Source organism: Diceros bicornis, chromosome 32 (assembly GCF_020826845.1).
Source record: "Diceros bicornis minor isolate mBicDic1 chromosome 32, mDicBic1.mat.cur, whole genome shotgun sequence".
NCBI classification, from domain to species: Eukaryota; Metazoa; Chordata; class Mammalia; order Perissodactyla; family Rhinocerotidae; genus Diceros; species Diceros bicornis.
The window spans coordinates 9,942,062-9,961,477 of NC_080771.1; the positions used below are offsets into that span (position 1 = coordinate 9,942,062).

The 19,416-nt window shown below is 45.0% G+C and overlaps 1 protein-coding gene across 3 annotated transcripts in view; it reads right to left on the reverse strand.

Annotated features, from left to right (window-relative positions):
- Nucleotides 1-1,708: 1,708 nt before the first annotated feature.
- AMFR (autocrine motility factor receptor) overlaps nucleotides 1,709-19,416 on the reverse strand; it is a 42,872-nt gene continuing 25,164 nt past the window's right edge. Inside the window, exons 9-14 of one of the 3 annotated variants that reach the window (XM_058527850.1) lie at nucleotides 16,062-16,252; nucleotides 14,151-14,254; nucleotides 8,891-9,025; nucleotides 6,905-6,988; nucleotides 4,139-4,323; nucleotides 1,709-3,323 (exon numbers count right to left, since the gene is read on the reverse strand). In XM_058527850.1, the coding sequence (XP_058383833.1) occupies nucleotides 3,176-3,323; nucleotides 4,139-4,323; nucleotides 6,905-6,988; nucleotides 8,891-9,025; nucleotides 14,151-14,254; nucleotides 16,062-16,252 (847 nt within the window). In that variant the 3' untranslated portion in view covers nucleotides 1,709-3,175. The other 2 variants (XM_058527849.1, XM_058527851.1) reach the window with 2 other exon arrangements.

Consider the following 19,416-nt stretch of genomic DNA (forward strand, 5'->3'; position numbering starts at 1 on the left):
CAAGTCATTGGAATCCTCTCTACACACCAACCGATAGGAGTTATCAGCCCAGGGAGGCCTCTCCTTGAGTCTAGTGGGGGTGGAGGGAGGGGCTGATACTGCTGCAGAGATGAAGGAATAAGAGGCTAGTTCCCTCCTGTTATCAAGAAACAACCACTCCGGGCACCCTTGGACTTGCTCGGCCAGGCCGAGCCTGCCAGCCAGCGAGGCTACCCTCTGCCAGTGCTTTTCCCGCCAGCTCCCCTCACCCTGACTCATGTGCAGGGGGAGCCCACACCCGTCTCTGTCGATGGGAAGGCTGCACTCCTGGCCACAATTTGACTTCAAAACACTGCTCTGGGGGGCAAACCAGGATGCAGGCAGAAGGCTGAGGACACTGTGACTGTCTCCACGTGGTATACCCGAGTTTCTCCAAAACGAGCCACATTCTAACAGGGTTCTCTCGCAACTTTCAAGTGAATTTTGTAGATAAAACCAAGAGAAGTTTCTTTGCCTTATCTTCCTTAAAATGGAAGATAGGAAGGTTTTTTTGGGGGAAAGGATGCAGGGAAAGACCAATTTAATTAGAACAAGGAGCGTGGGGGCAGAACCTACGCATCATGGCTTCTAAAAGCTCCCCAGTGACTAGTGTGCAGTCAGGTTTAGAACTTCTAACCTAACAAACGCAGAGGCAATGAGATAAGAAATGGAGGCTTCCCAATGCTGGAGGGCCTGCGGCAGGTGGGCAGACGGGCAGGCAGAGGTTACTCCTCGACAAGCTGGCCGGTAAGGCCACGGCTCCTCTGGCACGCTGTGCCGTGCTTCAGCAGAGCTCTCGGCAGCACAGTGGAGAAGTCACACCCAGAGGACCACGTCTGCTAACAGCACATCGTCTACACAGCTCAGGTGGGAAATCAGGTCCAAGTGCACCTGAGCACTGAGGGTTTATATTAAGAGAAGGAAAACAGCCACGTGGATCATCTTTCTCTATGGTACATAGAAGCCTCCAAACCTGGGGGAAGGAAACCAAACTGAGGAGAACCCAAGATGTCGACAAATCAGGGCCAATGAGAAAATGGAGGGAGTAACAGAGACTACCTCCAGAAGAGGCAAAGAGGGCAACGGCAACTCAGCATTTGCCCGAGTGCCGGGCCACTTCTTGTTCTGTTTCCAAACCTGACCCAGCAGCCTGGCCTCAGCTCCGGGCTACAGGGGCTGAGCGTGAGAACAGGCTCCCTGATCCTGGGGCAGGGAAGACAGTGCAAGAAGCCACGGGATAGGGATCCCCCAGTGTAACAGGACACTGGCCTAGCCTCCCGCCGCTGCCCTTCGCATCTGTCCCAGGTGCCCCCAAGAAGTGACAAAAGCCAAGAGACAGGATAGCGCCCAGAATCCTCCACTATCCGGGTGTAAAATCTAGGGGTGCATTTACCACTTGGCTTTTTGGGTCATTCTAAGCTATGTAAGGTGTGTCTCTGCTTTGATCCATGTCATATTGCTATATTCCACTGTCTCAAGACCCCCTAAAATTGGCTCCAAACCATTTTCTTTTTACACATCTGAAACATAAGAACACACGGAATTAGTGTCATCTTTAACGTGTGCAACGTGTGAAGTATAAGGATGGAAAAAACCTCCAACCAAAACGGTAGACAAAATCAACACGGGAGCTAACTTTGGCACCTCTGAAAAAAACCACCTTAGCTTCGAGCCACACACAACACACCAGAAGAGTTTGCTTTTTATTATTATTGTTTCACAATAAAAACAAACAAATAGCTATGCTCTCAGCAAAACAAATTTTTAAAAAATCACAGAAATTTACTAACAGCATTTCAAAGTAAGGCTTTTGAAAGATTTATTGAAATAAATTATCTCAGCCTAAACACTTAGTCATCACTCTTTTTTCAATTACTTTTCAACATTCTAAAAACTTTCAGTTATGTAAAATACATTTAACTTTGCCAATAATTTTAGATAATACTGGATTCTTCCTGAAAGGACTACCATAAAACTATGCTTTCAAACATTAAAAAAACTTAATCCAATAGGAGATAAAACTGAACTATGTAACCTATGATTGTGTTTCAAATTCTTTAAAGTTAAATGTGTGAAGCATCTGAAAAGGTTCAGGACTGAGGGCTGCTCCGGGGCAGGTGGATTCCACAGCTTCCCTTTCTACATTTAACCAAACCAACAGGAACAAGGGGCCCAGAGGAGAAAGACACAAAGGTATCTTTTATTTCCTCAGTAAAGCCCTCCAAAATTGACTCTCCCATCTTGGAAGGCCCACATTCTCTCCAAGGACCCAACCCACTGCCCTTGGCATTGCCTAACTCACTTGACCAAGCCAAAGCTCGCTGCTTAACCCATTCAGTGCTGACCTTCCCATGTCCAGGGAGGGGGCAATGAAATGCAGAAAGGAGGAAAGACCCACAGGGTGGACTCGTGAGAGGCAGGAGCACCAGCAGTAACGGAAATAAAGCCAGCTTTGGACTGGGGGCTCAGAAAGTGAGTCCGGATGTACTGGGACACAACTGGGTCTCCTCCTCACACTCCACAGCCCTGGGCTTTCCCCTCCTCTGCTCCAGGTATCAAACCAAGAGTCGTCTTTCCAAGAAGCCCTGCAGTCCAGGGGTCCAGGAGCCCGTGGGTCTGGCCTGTGTAACACTGGCCTCTGTAACAGGCACCAAACCCCACCCTCACTAAGAACAGCAGTTTGACAAGAGAAATTATCCAGCAGTGTGGAGTTAGGCCCATGCTGTACATCTCCACACTGCTTTTTATGAATCCAGCCCCCTACACACACACTTCCTGCCAGATTTGGAGCTAAAGACACCAGCATTTGTTGTGACTTATGCAGAAAGCAGTCATCGAAGCTGCCTGCTTCAGGGTTTCTGGATGCCCACTTCCTCTGGATCTTCCCCCAACCCTAAGAAGTCCAGTCAATACCAAAGAGATCATGCCTAGAGTTAAAATGTGCAGTGTTTCTAAAGGGAAGAGAAATGTCACATAGAAAGTATTACAAAAAAGGATTAAATTTGTCAGCTGTCCAAACACTATGAAGACCACATGCTTTATACAGCGGCAATGCAGTCAAGCCCACTTCTTCCACAGCAGGCAGATCTGGGCCAGGCTTCTCTGGCGGGCGCTGCTCGGGAGGCGGCGGCTGAGGACTGAGGACGGCGAGGCGGCGCTAGGAGGCCTGCTGCTTCTGAAGTCTCCGCTCTGCAGCCGCAGCCAGCATCCTCCGGCGCAGGGTCACGGGGTCAGAGGTCGTGCCTTGCGAGGGAAGGCCACTCTCTGAGGCTGAGTCATCTTCAGAACTTCTGTTCAAGAAACGCCTATAAAAAAACAAAGGATTTGCAGGAGAGAAGGGAGCTCTGGAACACGTACACAATGTTTAATTTCCCCGTTTTCCAGCACCTTCATGAAGCTGTCACTCAGCACCATCCCATGAAAGACACCTTTCCCTGAACGGAGGAGCCTAAGTTCTCACTGCACCAGGGAGGAGGCCCGGCAGGCGGCTGTTGACCTCCGCCCTCTCCTCTGCCCGACACCCACCCACCCACCACACACACACACACACACCCACACACGCACACACCCCCACTAAGTCCCCACACTCACGCTCCATACTCCAGCTACAACCCATAGCAGGGTGGGGTGGGGGTGGGCAGCACAAAGATGTGCAGTCTGCTGGGCTGAAGGCAGAGTGGCTAAGAGGGAGGGCCTGGGTGCCAGACATCAGGCCAGTGTTCACCTTTCTAGGCCTCAGTTTCTTCAGGTTTAAGTCTGTTGAGTGGATATAATTACAATGCTCGCTTTTAGAACTGTTAAGAGAATTAGAATAATTAACATAAAGGGCTTAGAACACGCTGGCACATAAGTGCTCTCCACGCAAGTGTGGCTGAAGACAACCCACAGGAGACAACCGATGGCACCTGCCCGCCAGAGGTCACCAGCTGGGCCCAGGGTTACCAGAGCCTCTGGTTTTCCAAGAGAGCTCTGAAATCTGATTTTTAGGTGACAGGTAATGGTTTTTCAATGTTGGCGTCTGTTTACAAAGACACGATATGGGTCCAACATGACAACGGCCTTCAGGCCACAGGGCTTTGACCTGAGATTTACACCAGCAGAGCTGGTATAATCAACTTACTTCCGAGCCTGCTGCAGGAGGTCGTCCTTACGCTGGACTAACATGCGCTGTCTCTCGTCGGCAGACTTGGAGAAGCGGCTGCCCCGAGCCTCAAAGTCCTCCCCCTCACTGGGCTCGGCTTCCACCCCACTGAAGTCCAGCGCCTCCTCCAGCCGAGGACTGAGGTCCAGCGGCACACGCTCAGTCTGGACACGGAGGAAGAAGGGGCCGCCGTGAGCACAGGCTGCCCTCCTAAGCGGATTCCCCACTCGGCCAGAGCGCCCCAAATAATGTTCTTCTGGACCCAAAGGGAGGCCGGCTGCCAGGCAGGGAACCACGTGCAGACGCGTAATGGCAGGTGCGGACTCCTGGAGGGCAGCGCTGCACCTGGCTTCTGTACCACTAAGAACAGGACCTGACTCATACTGAATGTTCAATATTAGTGGGATAAGTAAACGATTACCACTATGAAAAACATAAGCACCTCAAAACTGTACTCTTGGAAAATAAGAACAAAGTGAACTGCTAGTTTGCATTCTGGGAATTTTCTGTTCAGTTCTACTAATGGCTCTAAAATTTAAACAAGTCTTACTACACTTACTGCATGAATTTTATACCCTCACTTAACTCTGAAAACAGTCAAGCAGATAAAAAGGGTAAATTCTAACGGTCTTTTTAAAACAGACATAAGATCACGTGGTTCCTTGTGTACGGATGTTAAAATGGGACTGTCTGGGTTTTGGCTGAAGCTCCGAAGGCCGAGACAATGCGCAGGTGCCCCCACATGCTCAGGCAGGTGCCCGACCCTCTGTGCTCACGCTACCAGACACGACTCAGGCTGGCCGTGTCAGCCTGAGGGCCGTGTCGCCCTCTAGGCGACAAGTTGAGGTGGAAGAGACTGAGAGACAGGCCTATTTTTAAGAGCTAAGAGAAAGACACTGGCTTGCAGCACATTAAAAAAGGCTGTGACGGGAGCAAGTAGGACCTCCACTGACCGTAGGCCCTGCTGTGTGTCCTGAAGAGCAGACATGGTCCTGCAGGAGGGAACCAGCCTGATGTTGGTGAAACAGACTTTGCCCAAGAGGGTCAACTGGAGGGACGAGTGACCCCATGAAGGTGGGGGAGGTCATAACCAGCCAGTCCAAGTTCAAAGGAAGTAGATAGTTGAGGTTTCTGGTGCCAGACACGGCAGGGAGACCCGTAAGATAACAACTGTGAGGCACACGGAGGGGTCTGCACAGACACGTGCACACACGTGTGCTTGCTGGGGACACACGGGCCATCCCCACCCTCTCTCCTCCTGAGCCTGGCCCTGGAGGCGGTTAGCAAGAGCCGCTGGTGAGTGGAGGAGGAGATGGAAGGAAGGAAACAGAAGCCCACCCTCAGGCCCCTGCCAGCTTCCTCCCTGACTGATGCAGGCCAGAGGGGAAACTCTGAACTGAGTGATAAGCAGCTGAAGGGATGATGGGCTCAACTCGGGTTTTTATTAACTGATGTTATCCAAGGACGTTTTATTTCCTGAGAATCATCGAAAATATTATACAGCAAGTTTCCTTGTGAAATAAGTACTTTCCCTCCACAATGTTAGGAAAAGCTCGGAAATCTTCATGCTAACTCTAAAAATAGAGTTAGAGAATCGAGACAGGAATGGAACGCACTGTACCACAGATGCCCCCGAGCCAGTCTGGCATTCAAATCTAAGCAAAGCCAGCTATGCAAAACACTGGAAACCAACAACTCCTCCTCCTCCAGCAGTCGGCACCATTGTACAAACGCTGCACAATCCAGTCACAGATCTGGATACGAACAATGTAACTCAGCAACAGATCTGAAAAAGTCTTAGGAGTTTTACTGTTTCCTATTTGCGGAAAAACACACGAGGAGAAAGCAGCCTGCGTGTGACTCATCAGTTACAGCAGCTGCTTCAAGAAGAGCCCTGACCGGCGCTGGCGGAGAAGCAGCACCACCCTCACACCCCAGCCTTGCGTGTGGGAAGCCGCGCATGTCACTAACACGGAAACACAAGATAGGGTTGTCTGGGGTTTTTTCCAGTCTCCTAAGAAAGTTTTTGGAAAGTATGGTAATGGATTAAGCAAATGGGAATTACGGGGAAAGGATGTGAACTGGACCCCCAGGGTGTGGGGCTAAGAGCATGTGTGTGTGTGTGGTGGAGGGGGGTGGCTCTGCCCTGCAAACCAGACAGAGGAGCTGCTTTTGTTTAGGGGAGCCTCCCCAAGTGGATATCTAGACAGATCTGCTTCCCCAAACAACCACGCTTCTTCCCCACCACACACACACTCAGAGGGTCTCATTTTTGTGAAATGCATGGAAGTACCTAGAAACGCTGAGTTGGACAGGTGAAGTGTGGGAGAGACTAACTCGATGGTTTCAGCTCTAGAGAATTCAGCCCAGTTGTCCCCCTCTGGGTTTGGATGGGTCCAGTCACCCTGACTCCGGGCCCAGCCTCCCTCTCTGCCCTCCCGAGTGCTGCCACTCAAGCTCACAGGGGCTGGGCTGGCCCAGGGGCACATGGTTCCCTTCTCCTCCAGGTCCTCAGGACCATGGCCAGGCAGTGGGCTGCAGGCCCTGGGTGGAAATGCAGGCCACACCATGGGCACAGCCTGGTTTGTTAACCTTAACTATCGAGGCAGATGTGGCAAGCGGCCTTCTTTGACACTCCCACCCTAGCCTCCCAAACATTAGAGGCAGGACTGAAGACCACCGCCAGGTACCACACTACTCCTCCTTGATCTCACACACACACTCTCTCGAGTGTGCAGAGCTCACCTGAGCAGAAGTTTCTCCTTCCTCCTGGTCACCATTTGGCCTCTCCACAGGACTGTTCAATGCAGGTCTGATGCTCTCTGACCGCTGAAAGAGAAACAGCACCACAGACAGTGCAGAGCCGCGCCAAGCTTTAACAACGCCGGCAGCATCGAAGAACCGAAAATGCCACTAAGACTAAAGACAAGACAAAGAAGCCTAAGGCCTAAGTTTGAGAGTTATCAATGGGCTCCACATTTAGTTTCCCTTTCAGTAACAGTAACTGCACAATAACGAAACGACAACATCAGATGACACTGACTCAACGCGCTTCGTGGAAAACCTGACATGATCACCTCATTTATCCTCTTAACAGCCTACAAAACAGGTGTTAATGTTCTCCTTTTCAGCCAGTTTGAGATCTCGGCCAAGCTGCAGACACTCTGGGCCCTCCCTGCAGGTCCTGTCCCGCAGCGCTGGCTGGCCGTTCCTGCACTGCGTTGCCTGAGGGCCCAGCCGGCACCATGAGGTAACTGTGCCCCCTAGGAGCCCTCGACATGGACTTACTGGCACTGGTGTATAAACACCCAGCTCCCCCCGCTCAGGAAGGACAGTGTGTTCCCAGGGATCCCAGAGGCCCCCAGTGGGGTCCAGCTCCAGTCACCACGACAGTGACCTGCTGGGTAACAAACCTGTTACTGGCCGCCTTCCTTTCTCCATCTCACAGCCCCACTCACTGCCTGTGTTTCCTGGAACATGTCCCAAATTAACCACTTGCATTTGAATCCCTGTCTCGGGGTCTGCTGCTGGGGAAATCCACAGGCAACAGCCAGGTCAAACAGGTAAGGACTGGTGAGCCACGTCTAACACCTCAGCCCATTCGACTCCAAACTCCAGGCCAGTTCCCTCTTCCAAGAGTCTCAAGTTGTAGGCTTTTATTAATAGATTTCCACATATTTTTGCATACAAAGTTGAATAATTTCTTGGTAGATGCTTCCCTGGTCCTGCCAGAAAGCTTATACTTCTGGGGCTGGCCCCGTGGCTTAGCGGTTAAGTGCGTGTGGTCTGCTACTGGCGGCCCAGGTTCGGATCCCGGGTGCGCACTGATGCACCGCTTGTCGGGCCATGCTGAGGCCGCGTCCCACATAGAGCAAGTAGAGGGATGTGCGACTATGACGTACAACTATCTACTGGGGCTTTGGGGAGAAAAGGAGGAAAAAAAAAAAAAAAGGAGAAGGATTGGCAATAGATGTTAGCTCAGAGCTGGTCTTCCTCAGCAAAAAGAGGAGGATTGCCGTGGATGTTAGCTCAGGGCTGACCTTCCCAAAAAAAAAAAAAAAAAAAAAATTGTTAATACTTCTTGTACCCATGAAAGGGTTATATGATGGGCCTGGAAATCTGACCTTTTTACAAAAGTGAAAAGCACAAGCCTCGCACAGCTATATACCTAATGGAAACCCACAGCAGTGTGCAAAGCCAACCAGGGACAGGCAGCATTATCTCCTAGAGCTGGGGGTCAGCAAACAACAGCCTGCAGGCCAAATTCACCCCTCCACCTACTTTCCTAAATAAAGTTTTACTGGGACACAGTCAGGCGCATTCATTTACATTTGTCCCTGGCTGCTTTAGTGCTCCAACGGCAGAGTTGAAAATTTACAACGGACTGTATGGTTCACAAGGCCTAAAATATTTCTATCTGCCCTTTACAGAAAAAGGTTGCTAATCTTGTCTGAAGACAAGACTGATGCCATGACCTCCTGGACTGGCAAGGGCAGGCCAGTTTGGGGTGCATATCTGTAGAAAAAATTACCTGAATGCATTTGTCCTTGTCTTAATCTGAGCCTCTCTGATGGGAATGTTCTGTCATAATGTGGAAAGTTAGGGAATTCACAGAAACCCTTCATCAAATCATAAATGATATTCAGTTGTTAAGTAACTAAAAAGTTAATCTAGAGAATTAAATCTTTGTAAAGACATGATCCATCTGTCACACTTAAAACCCCCATTTACCTGTGTGGGAAAAGGTACTTGAATACGTCCTTCTAAAATGTTGTCTGTTGTTATTTCAACCGAGCGTGTCAGCTGGAGGTCCTGCAGCACAAGGTGGTATGGAACCTGGGGGAACATTTCTTGAATCTGATGAGCCTACAGGAACACAAAAACAGAGGACCACAGAAATGTTCACTCAACAGTGACTCAGTGAGGTCACGGTGTCTGGCTGGCTCTGGGCACCAAACCTGGCAGCCCACCCTGAACACATGGGTAAGGGGCCACCTCCACTCTGCGGATCACCACCACACTGCACTCCCCGTAGTACTTTCCCAGGATGCCAAACAGATAACTTGGGACAGCACCAATTTCAAACTAAAAACAGTACAGAAACCCAGCTGGGTCCTGAAACACGCTCAACCAGAACATGCTAGCTGTAAAAGGTGTTCATTTTACAGCTTAGTTTAACTCAGGTATAAAAATGTGTTTTCCTTCAAGATATAATTTCGAAAAGGAAGAAACTTCTGATACACACCACTTGGACGAAATTCTAACGCATTATGTTAAGTGAAAGGAGTCTGACTCAAAAGGCTATGTACTGTAGGATTCTATTTATATGACATTCTACAAGAGGCAAAATTACAGGGACAGAAAACTGATAAGCGGTTGCAGAGGCTGGGGGTGGGAGAGGAAGTGATTACAAAGGGCACAAGGGAATCTGGGGGGAGAGGAATGGAACTGTCCCGTATCCTGACTGTGGTGGTGGTCACAGAACTGTGTTGGTTTGATAAAACTTACAGAACTGGATACTAAAACGGGTCAGTCTACTGTATGTAAATTACACCTCAATTTGAGAAGATGATAAAGAAAGTGAATTCCTAATATTAGAGCTGTAGTTTTCAAACTGTACTCCAGAAACGTCTCCGAGTCCACTCAGTGCTCGAGAGTGGGCGCGAGTGTGCAGCGGGAGCAAGCACGGGTCTCAACACACCACCACTCATACTTTCATCAAAGAGGCTCCAGGTTTTGTTTGTCGTATGTGTATATTTATTTTACAAATGCTTATGTTCAAGGTTTTATTTGTGGAAAAGTTCTAATGATCAAAAGAAAAAAAGAAAGAGGAGGGAAAATACAGTTGCTTTAGGGGCACTTGAATGAATGAATCTTGAATGAATCTCCTACTGGGATATGGGCTTGCAAGGAACATGTCGTCGTAACTGTAGAAAGAGAGGGATGTGTCTCAGTGTCAGGGCCTTGAGAGACAAGATCAGGGGAAACCTGCACAAAGCTTTGCTCAGAGGCATCGCTGAGGTGGGGGAGGGCCAGACAAGCAGTGTGCAGCAGAGGGCCCGAGGCCTCCACTAGCCGGGAATCCCCTTGTTGTTTGCATGAATGTCAGTCAGTCATTTTTTTCCCAGGTCAAATCAAAGCTAACTGGAAAAGTCCATAAAAACCTCAATAATCAGATAATGTTCTTCACTATTCTTAAACAGCTTCCTCTTCATTTCCCAAATAAAAAAGTGTTCAAGATTCATTTTACTCCACCAGAGCTTTTCTTCCAGAAAATCCATTAAGTTAATTATTGGATCTTTATAAAAAATGTATTTCTGTAAATCAGTTGTGCTGAAAATAGGCTATTTCAATCCATCATGGAACTGGAGGAAGAAAAGCCAGGGCCTCTCTGAGAATTCTGAACACACCAAGTCCAAGAACGCAATTCTTATTCCTAAGGGGGTTACATGCCCATGACTTCTGATTCTTTTAAGGAGGCTGGTGAGGTGATCCACGTGCAGAGCTTCAACCGCTGCCTAACCCCCAAAGTACACACCTAGAGCCTGACAGGAGCAGGCAGTGGCCACACTAGGCCACCGCACTCCCAGACCATCTATGCCAATCAGGATGTCACTGTCACTCTCTGCTGATAACCTGGCTGAGGGTTTCACTGAGGAAGCAGGAGCCAGCAGGAACCCAGGCCTTTTTTTTATTATTGTGGTCAAAAAGATATAACATAAAATTTGCCATCTTAACCATTTCTAAGTGTACAGTAGTATTAACTATATGCACATTACTGTGCAACAGATCTCTAGAACTTTTTCATCTTGGAAAAGGGCAACTCTACCCGCTGAACAGCAACTCCCCATTCCCTCCTTCCCCCTAGCCCCTGGCAACTACTATTCTACTTTCTGTTTCTAAGAGTTGGACTAATTTAGATAACTCATATAAGTGGAATCATGCAGTATTTGTCTTTTTGTGACTGGCTTATTTCATTTAGCATAATGTCCTCAAGGTTCGCCCATGTTGTAGCATGTGACAAGATTTCCTTCTTTTTGAAAGTCTGAATAATATTCCATGGTATGTACATACCACATTTTCTTAATCCATTCATCTCTGACGGACATTTAGGTTGCTTCCACCTCTTGGTTATTATGAGCCATGCCTTCCTTTTAAACCAAATCTCAAAAACAAGCCGGTAGCTACTTCCATCCCTCCTCTCAACAAAGGTGGATGCCTCTCTCCTCTTCTGGCTCCCAACCCCACCCTCCACCTCCAGGTCTTTGCTCTTTCAGTTAACTCTTCGGTTTGTTCTATACCATTCATCTTTCCCCATCTAGTGATCATTCTTATTTACATACCAAGCATGCTTTAGAATCTATCTTTAAAAAAAGACCCATGGGTACTCAAAATAATTGAAAGCAAAGTCTCAAAGAGATATTTACATCCATGTGCACAGCATCATTCACCATAGCTAAAACGTGGAAGCAACCCAAGTGTCCATCAATGGATAAATGGATAAACAAAATATGGTATATACATGCAATGGAATACTATTATTCAGCCTTAAAAAGGAAGGAAATTCTGCATACGCTACAACATGGATGAACTTTGAGGATATTATGCTAAGTGAAATAAGCCAGTCACAAAAAGACAAATACTGTATGATTCCACAGTTGTTATGGGGGGCAGAGGGTGGTTAGATGGATAGAGGAAAGTATGGGAGCATGACTTCACTGGATACTCCTCTATAGGTTTTGAAATTTGTGGATAAATGACCTGTTGGAAAATCTTAAAAAAAAAAGTCTTAAAAACACAAAAACTCCCGATACCACATGCCTATCAAGCTACCCCCTCTACTTCTCCACTCCCTTTTATAACATACTGCCAGATACTGTGTGTTTCTTCAGCTCCCACTCATTTTTCAATCCACCACAATCTAGTATTCAACCCCTCAGGCCATGGAAACTGTTTGTTCTTCTCCAGCTAATCAACCACCTCCACCCTGTCAAATCCAACACGCAGTTCTCTGCCCTCATCTTCTAAGAATTCCCACAGGCTTCACTTGCCACCTTTTCCTGGTTTCCTTCCTTCTAAACCATGGTCATAGCTCCTCTCTCTGTGCCAGACCTCAGCCCTGATCCTCTTCTCTTTGCAAGCCACATTCTCTCCCTTGAAGAGATCCAGTTTCCTGCTTTATATATCACCTACAGACATAACCACCCCCCCGCACCAAAAAAAAAGCCTCCCAAATGTGTGTCTCCAGCTTGATGTCTTTCCTGAGCTCCAGAGCTGCCTACATGACATCTCTACTTGAATGTCTCACAGACATCCCAACTTCCGCACCGAACAGAATGCCAAGTCCTGGTCCTCCAGCCTGTTTCTCCCCCAGTCTTGCCCTCAAGACTCAATACCCGATACCACCATCAGCTGCTTAACTGAAATCCAGCTCGTCAGCTTCGTTCCTGCACTTCCCTCCCCCCACTCCCCCTACATGCAAATCAAAGCCCTGTCAAGTCCTGTCAGTTCATCTTCCAAAAATACCTTTAATCTGCCACTTCTTTTCATCTTTATTACCAACACCCTGGTTCAAGTCACCATCTTCTTCTGCCTGAACTATTATTGCACAGCCTCGTAACTGGTCTCGCTGCTTCCATTTTTGCCCCTTTAATTCATTCTCCTCTCAGAAGCAAAATCATTCCCTCTCAGTCCCCTGGGGGAGAAAAAAAAGCCTTGAGTGGCCTTTTAATATTTTCATTATAAAATCTAAACTGGATTGTGGCCTACAGATCCCTGCACGAGCTGGCTCTGCAATCTCAACTTATGCCACAATCTTGGTCCCCAACCTGCTAGGCTCCAACCACAATGACCTCTCTCGGTTTCCAGCACTTTCTCATATCCTGGCCTTTGCACCTACTGTTTTCACTGCCTCCTTCCCCTGATCTGCCTCCTTCTCTTCTCAGCTTAAATATCACCTCCTCAGAGAGAACTTCTCCGAAAGCCTCCTCTAAAATAGCCTTTCCTGCCCACTCTCCCACATTGCCTGCCTTCCTGCCTTCAGAGCACTCATCACCATCAGCAATGACCTTATCTCTTTGTATTTATAATCTGTCTCCCCAACTAGAATTTATACTTCTTGAGAGTAGGGCTCACATCTACCTTGTTGACACTGCAAGTGCTTTGCAGTTTGGTTACACTGTGCAGTTCCTATCACGGGAACAGGATTCCCGTACAAATCTGTTGAATAAATATATTACCATACCATTAACTAATGAATGAACAATGACCAAAGACCTTCTGAAGTACTGGTCAGGCTTACCCAGGTCAGCCAGAGGCCCCATCCAAGCAGGACGAAGGTAGTGTGCATTTTAAGACTCCTGCATTTATTACCACAAAGAACACTAAATTTCAACAATGGTGAAACACGTTTCTGCAACATTGTAAAATAAAAATACACACCATATGACAAAGCTTTAGAAAAATACAAAGAATCTTGAAGTATCTGAACAATATCCTTGAGCCAACAGCACACCTCAATATCTCAAGGTAGAGATACACACACAGACGTGTGTGTGTGTGTGTGTGTGTGTGTATGGATATCTATTTATTTATTTGGGGGAGGGAGGGGACAGGGGTCAAAAAAACACATTTGGTAGGCCTAATACAATTTTTGATAAAATGCACATCATTCACTCTAGTCAATAATCCCCCCAATATTTTTGGTTAAAATCAAGGAGAGTCCCAAGATTGGCCTAGATCACAACAGAGTGAACCTACTAGTGCTCAGAAAAGGTGAGATTATCTGCCACACAAGTATAATGAAAGCTGCTTTCCAAACCAGTTTCAAATTTTAAAACACAGGAATTTAAGTGGTCCCAGTGAATAAATAAAACGCCCCTGAAAATTCCTGCCATTCTGCCACAGCAGAGTAAGACCAACAAGGTCACGCACACTGCACACATCCCCTCTGATTATTAATCATCTTCTTAAAGCAGTCAGCGGGCCTTACCATTGCATTAAGCTGGGAGTTGCTCGCCTGCGTAATGCCAAGAATGTTGGTGGTGTGCATCACTTCAACTGAAAAACTCGGCAGCCAACTCGCAATCCGGGACCCTGAAACAAAGGAGAATCCAGCATGAGCGTCAGAGACCTCTTCCCCGTGTCATCTACTCCAGAGTCGGCCTCTCTACAACATGAGCTGGTACTCACCAAGGGCTTACTTATGCCAGGCCTTTTGTACCAAGTGTTCCACGTTAGCTCATGTAATCCTCACCAGAACCCCACAGGGTACCATCTGTTACTACTCTCATTTTACTCTTTTCAGAGATCTGACTCTAGTTCCCTGGGCTCGGGTCCTCAAGCACTCAGAAATTAGATAACTTGCCTAAGATCACACAATTCAATTATGGTGGCCAGGACTGGAAGCCAGACAGTCAGGTTCCAGAACACTCCACCACTAGGCTTTCCTGCTTCTCACTGGGCTGGATCCACACAATCTCAATCCCCTCTCTTGGCCTAGAGTATTAAGGAAGGTTTTCATGGCTCTAACGCGGCCACAACAGATGAGTTTTTGCTCCTCTCTTTCACACTTTACACACATAATACTCCTCTGGAGACGCTGTTTTCACAATTATTTTCATGAAGTATTTTCTACTTAATAATCTGGTTTAAAGACCTTGGTTTTCTGATTCAAATTCTTTTCAAAGAGTTCTACAACACAGGCTCGTGGACTCATGGTACCAAGAAGTCTTCTGCTTCTGCTATTTCCCTAAGAAAAGGGGATCCTGAGATACAACACCACCAAGTATTGGCTGTAAAACAACTCAATATCAAGCCACACATTTAAGGGTAATTTTTCTTTCCTTCACAAAGAAGCACTGAGGCATGGAATATAAAAATGTTGATGGCCATCTCAAAGGTCTTGCCCAACAAAATGTGCATGTTAAACTGGTTACTTATTTCATGTGCTTACTACGGAGAAATAAAGCTGACTTTATCTATTTTGACTAAGTTTTTATAGATAATTCATATAACAACAGATTACATAGCTGGACCCAAGTCCAAGAGCTGCTAGTATATTTCAGAAGTCTTACTTGATAGAGGCCTTAATTAACAGCCACCAAAGCAGCCCCTCTGCACCCTTCCCACAACCCTGGCCCAGCCATCGAGGCAACTGTCACCCCCTCTTCTCAGAGACTTGACTCTACTCTCCTTGGTCCTTTCTATCAGGGATTTCACCAATGTGCCACACTCCCACCATGCTCCACCCATGGAAACTCAAATCAGAGATGTGAATAGTACTCCTCCTAACAAAATTCCAGGGGTACCTATTTTATAGTAAGAAATACAAACTCATAGAATTTAGTGGTATTGGAATTGATGAAAATCAACAACAGCTTGATGTCACATGAATTAAAGAAGAATGATCAACCAGCCCCTGATATGGTGCTCATGGCCTTAAAATTTTAAGTGTGGTTTTATTACAGCTCCTTTCAACACTGCTGGGAGGCAGAATATTCATATTTTATGGGCAAACAAGGTTCTAGCTCTGATTCTGCTTCTGGTACTCACTGGAAAGTCTATTCAATGACCCTTCATTATATGCGTAAGTACTACATCAATGCAATAAATTATTAGCAATGGTTAAGTGTTAAACCCATTAAGTGCGTTCCTTGCAGGCATGGTTGATTCAATTGCACTACGTCCACCTCCCCGCCCCCACCCCCACCCATAGTCACATAAAATCTAGCAAAATGCCTGGCACAGAACACCCTCAGTGCTATCTATACTTACTGAACACTTTCAATTAAAATTGAAATATAATATTAAACTGGCCTGTATAGGGCAATTTATAATTAAAACAGCATCCCCTTTGGGGAGAAATCCCTTCAGGATGGTTTTTGAGGTTGAAATAACAAACCATCAAAGTGGAAGAAGTGATTGTGCTGGTTTAAGCGAGGTCTGCCTTCAGCTGCTGCTACAGGAACCAGATTCTCATCCAGGTTCTCTCCTTGATGGTCTTCCCTGGCACGATTATTGTCAGCAATATTAAGAGACATTCTGCATGTTGGGCAGGAGGTGTCTTGTTCTAGCCAGGAACGAAGACAGGAGCTACAAAAAAAGCCAAAATAAGATATCCTTAGCGTATTTTGTGAGAATTCACCAGAAGTAGTCTGAATGTATCAAATGTGTTTCAATTTTACTATTTACCACTAGTGAGATTTAAATGTTGAGAAACATTTGCTAACATTACCTCTCTGCCCTACGTCACTCTAATATACTTCCAGCGTGTTCTGCTGTGAACATTAATTTGTTAACATACATGGTCATCTACCAGGCTCTTGGTCATGACCCTTCTTCAATAAGACTTCATCACATGGTTCACCATCTTCCTTTCCAACTCTATTTGACTAACTCAAAAACCACGTTGCTGAATCATCCAACACCCTAGCCTCTCGTGTCTTTGAATCCTCTACTCCAATGATCTGTTCTCTCACTCTTTCTTGAGCTACCCACTAACATGGTCATAACCTTGGCCTTGTCTTCAAAAATCTTGACTTCAAAGATCTAACTAAAGCTCCTTTCCTTCCAGCTCACTTCTCTGAGACCCTTATTGACTAAGACCTCCCATCCAATGACAACACCACTTTTTCACCAAGCATCACATCTCCTCAGGGCCTTACTTCCATCCTCACCTGGCTCACCTACAACCGCTCCCTTATATCCACCATGTCAACTTCTGCTATTTGTATCTTCTATTTGTCACCCTCTTCTATTTGTATTCTGCTTTCCCAATGAGGCTGAAAGCTTCTTTTGCCCTTTCTTGGGAGATGATAATGCCCTAATTATGGTAGAGTCTCAATAAATACTTGCACTGTCCATTAAAGGGAAGTGTACTAAAAAAATGAGAAAGTTGAATGAAATGACCTCCCAGGTCCCTTCCCATTTTATAATACTACATTATCTTTCTTCTGAGACTTCAAGGAGCCTTCCATTTCATGGAATGATAATATGTTATCTTTCTTCTAAGAGCTCAAGGAGGCACTGAATAAAAGTACTCACTTCTCTGTGTCTTTTTCTTTTTGACTATCTGGGAACATGTGCACATATAAAGTTACAAAGGAGAGCCTCACCATAATGTGATGATCCTCAGTCTCTAGCAACCTAATGGTACTCACATATCAAAACTTTTCCACAGGCCAAGATGCAGCTACTTCTTACTATCTGTGCCAGAAAAGTGTACAACAGTAATATTCCAAAATAATGAATATGTACATCCAACTCTATCACATTTTGAAACAAAGTACCTATAATTCCTGTTTGTGATCATTTAACAGACAAATAAATGATTATATTTTTTAAAAGTTCACTTCCCCTTAATGAACACCCTTAAATCACACCTTTAGTAAAATTAGCCTTGTATGGGACTACAAAAGTGTCCTAAGATCTTTGTCTTCCAATAATGCTACACTGTGACACACTTTTTATAAGCAAATCTAATTTTATTTCATATTCTGCAAAAATCTCCCACATTAAATATAATAGCCTAAAAACTCCAAGGTGAGTACAACTAGGTAGATACAGTTGCTTTAAAAAAAACAAAAGCTAGACTTCCATCGCAAAAGAAACCAAACTTTTCAACAGATATTTTTCTACATAACTATAATAATATTCTTTTGAAGGACTGTTTCTCCTCCTTCTAAGTATGACACTTCAATGTAATTAAATATTCATTGGACTGAAACTTGCAAAAACATCTTCTATAGCAACTTATTATCTAACTATAGTCTATTGAAATCTAGACATTTAGCTTTATGACAAATGAATTTGCCCTTAGATTACCACCACACAATTCGGCTCCTATCTATTAACCAAAGCTACAAAGTAAAGCAAACCAAGACGATACCCTAACAATGGTTTTCTCACTCAACCCAAAGCAGACAAGTGTTTTAAAAATTAAATCCTAACTCTTAAACAACCATGGGGTCAAGAAGAAATCACTTTGGCAATTAGAAAATACTTTGAGACAAATTAAAACAAAAACAAAACATACCAAAATTTATGGGATGCAGTGAAAGCAATGCTCAGAGACAAATTTATAGCTAAAAATGCCTAAAAAGAAAAAAGACTTCAAACCAACAATAACTTTATAACTTACAGAACTAGAAAACTAGAAAAAGAGGAAATGAAACTGAAAGCCAGCAGAAGGAAGGAAATAATAAAGATTAGAACAGAGATAAATGAAACAGAGAACGGAAAAACAATAGAGCAAATCATGAAACCAAAAGCTGGTTCTTTGGAAAGATCAACAAAACTGACAAATTTTAGCTAGACTAAGAAAAAAGGGAGAAGCTACAAATAACTAAAATCAGAAATGAAACTGTGAACATTACTATCAACCTTATAGAAATTAAAAGGATTATAACAGAACACTGGAAATAATTATACTCCAACAAATTAGATAATATATATAAAATGGACAAATTCCTAGCAACACAGAAATTACCAAAATTAATTCAAAAAGAAAGAGAAAATCTCAACAGACCCACAACAAGTAGACATTGAATCATTCAAAAAATCTCCCAAAAAAGAAAAGCCCAGGACCAGATAACTTCACTGGTGAATTCTATCAAATATTTAAAGAAGAATTAACACCGATCCTACTCAAACTTTCCCAATATATAGAAGGGAAAACTTCCTAACACATACTTACTATGAGACCAGCATTACACTAATAGCAAAACCAGACACAGGTACCACAAGAAAAGACAATTACAGACCAACATTTCGTGTGAATATAGATGCAAAAATCCTTAATAAAATACAAGTGAACCAAATCAAATAGCACATTAAAAACATTACACACCATGAACAAGTGGGATTTATCCTAGGAATGCAAGTGTGGTTGAACATAAGAAAATGAATCAATGTAACACACCGCATTAACAGAACAAAGGAAACAAACTATAGGATCATCTCAACAGATGCAGAAAAATCGTTTAACAAAATTGAATGCTCTTTCCTGATAAAAATACTCAGCATCCTAGGAATAGAAGGGAACTTCCTTAACATGATAGAGGGTATTTATGAAAAATCCACAGGTACATCATACTCAATGGCAAAAGACTGAAAGCTTTTCCTCTAAGGTCAGGAACAAGACAAGGATGCTCATTTTCACCACTGCTGTTCAACATTGTACTGGAAGTCCTAGACAGAGCAATTAGGCAAGAAAAAGAAATAAAGGCATCCAAATTGTCAAGGAAGAAGTAAAACTG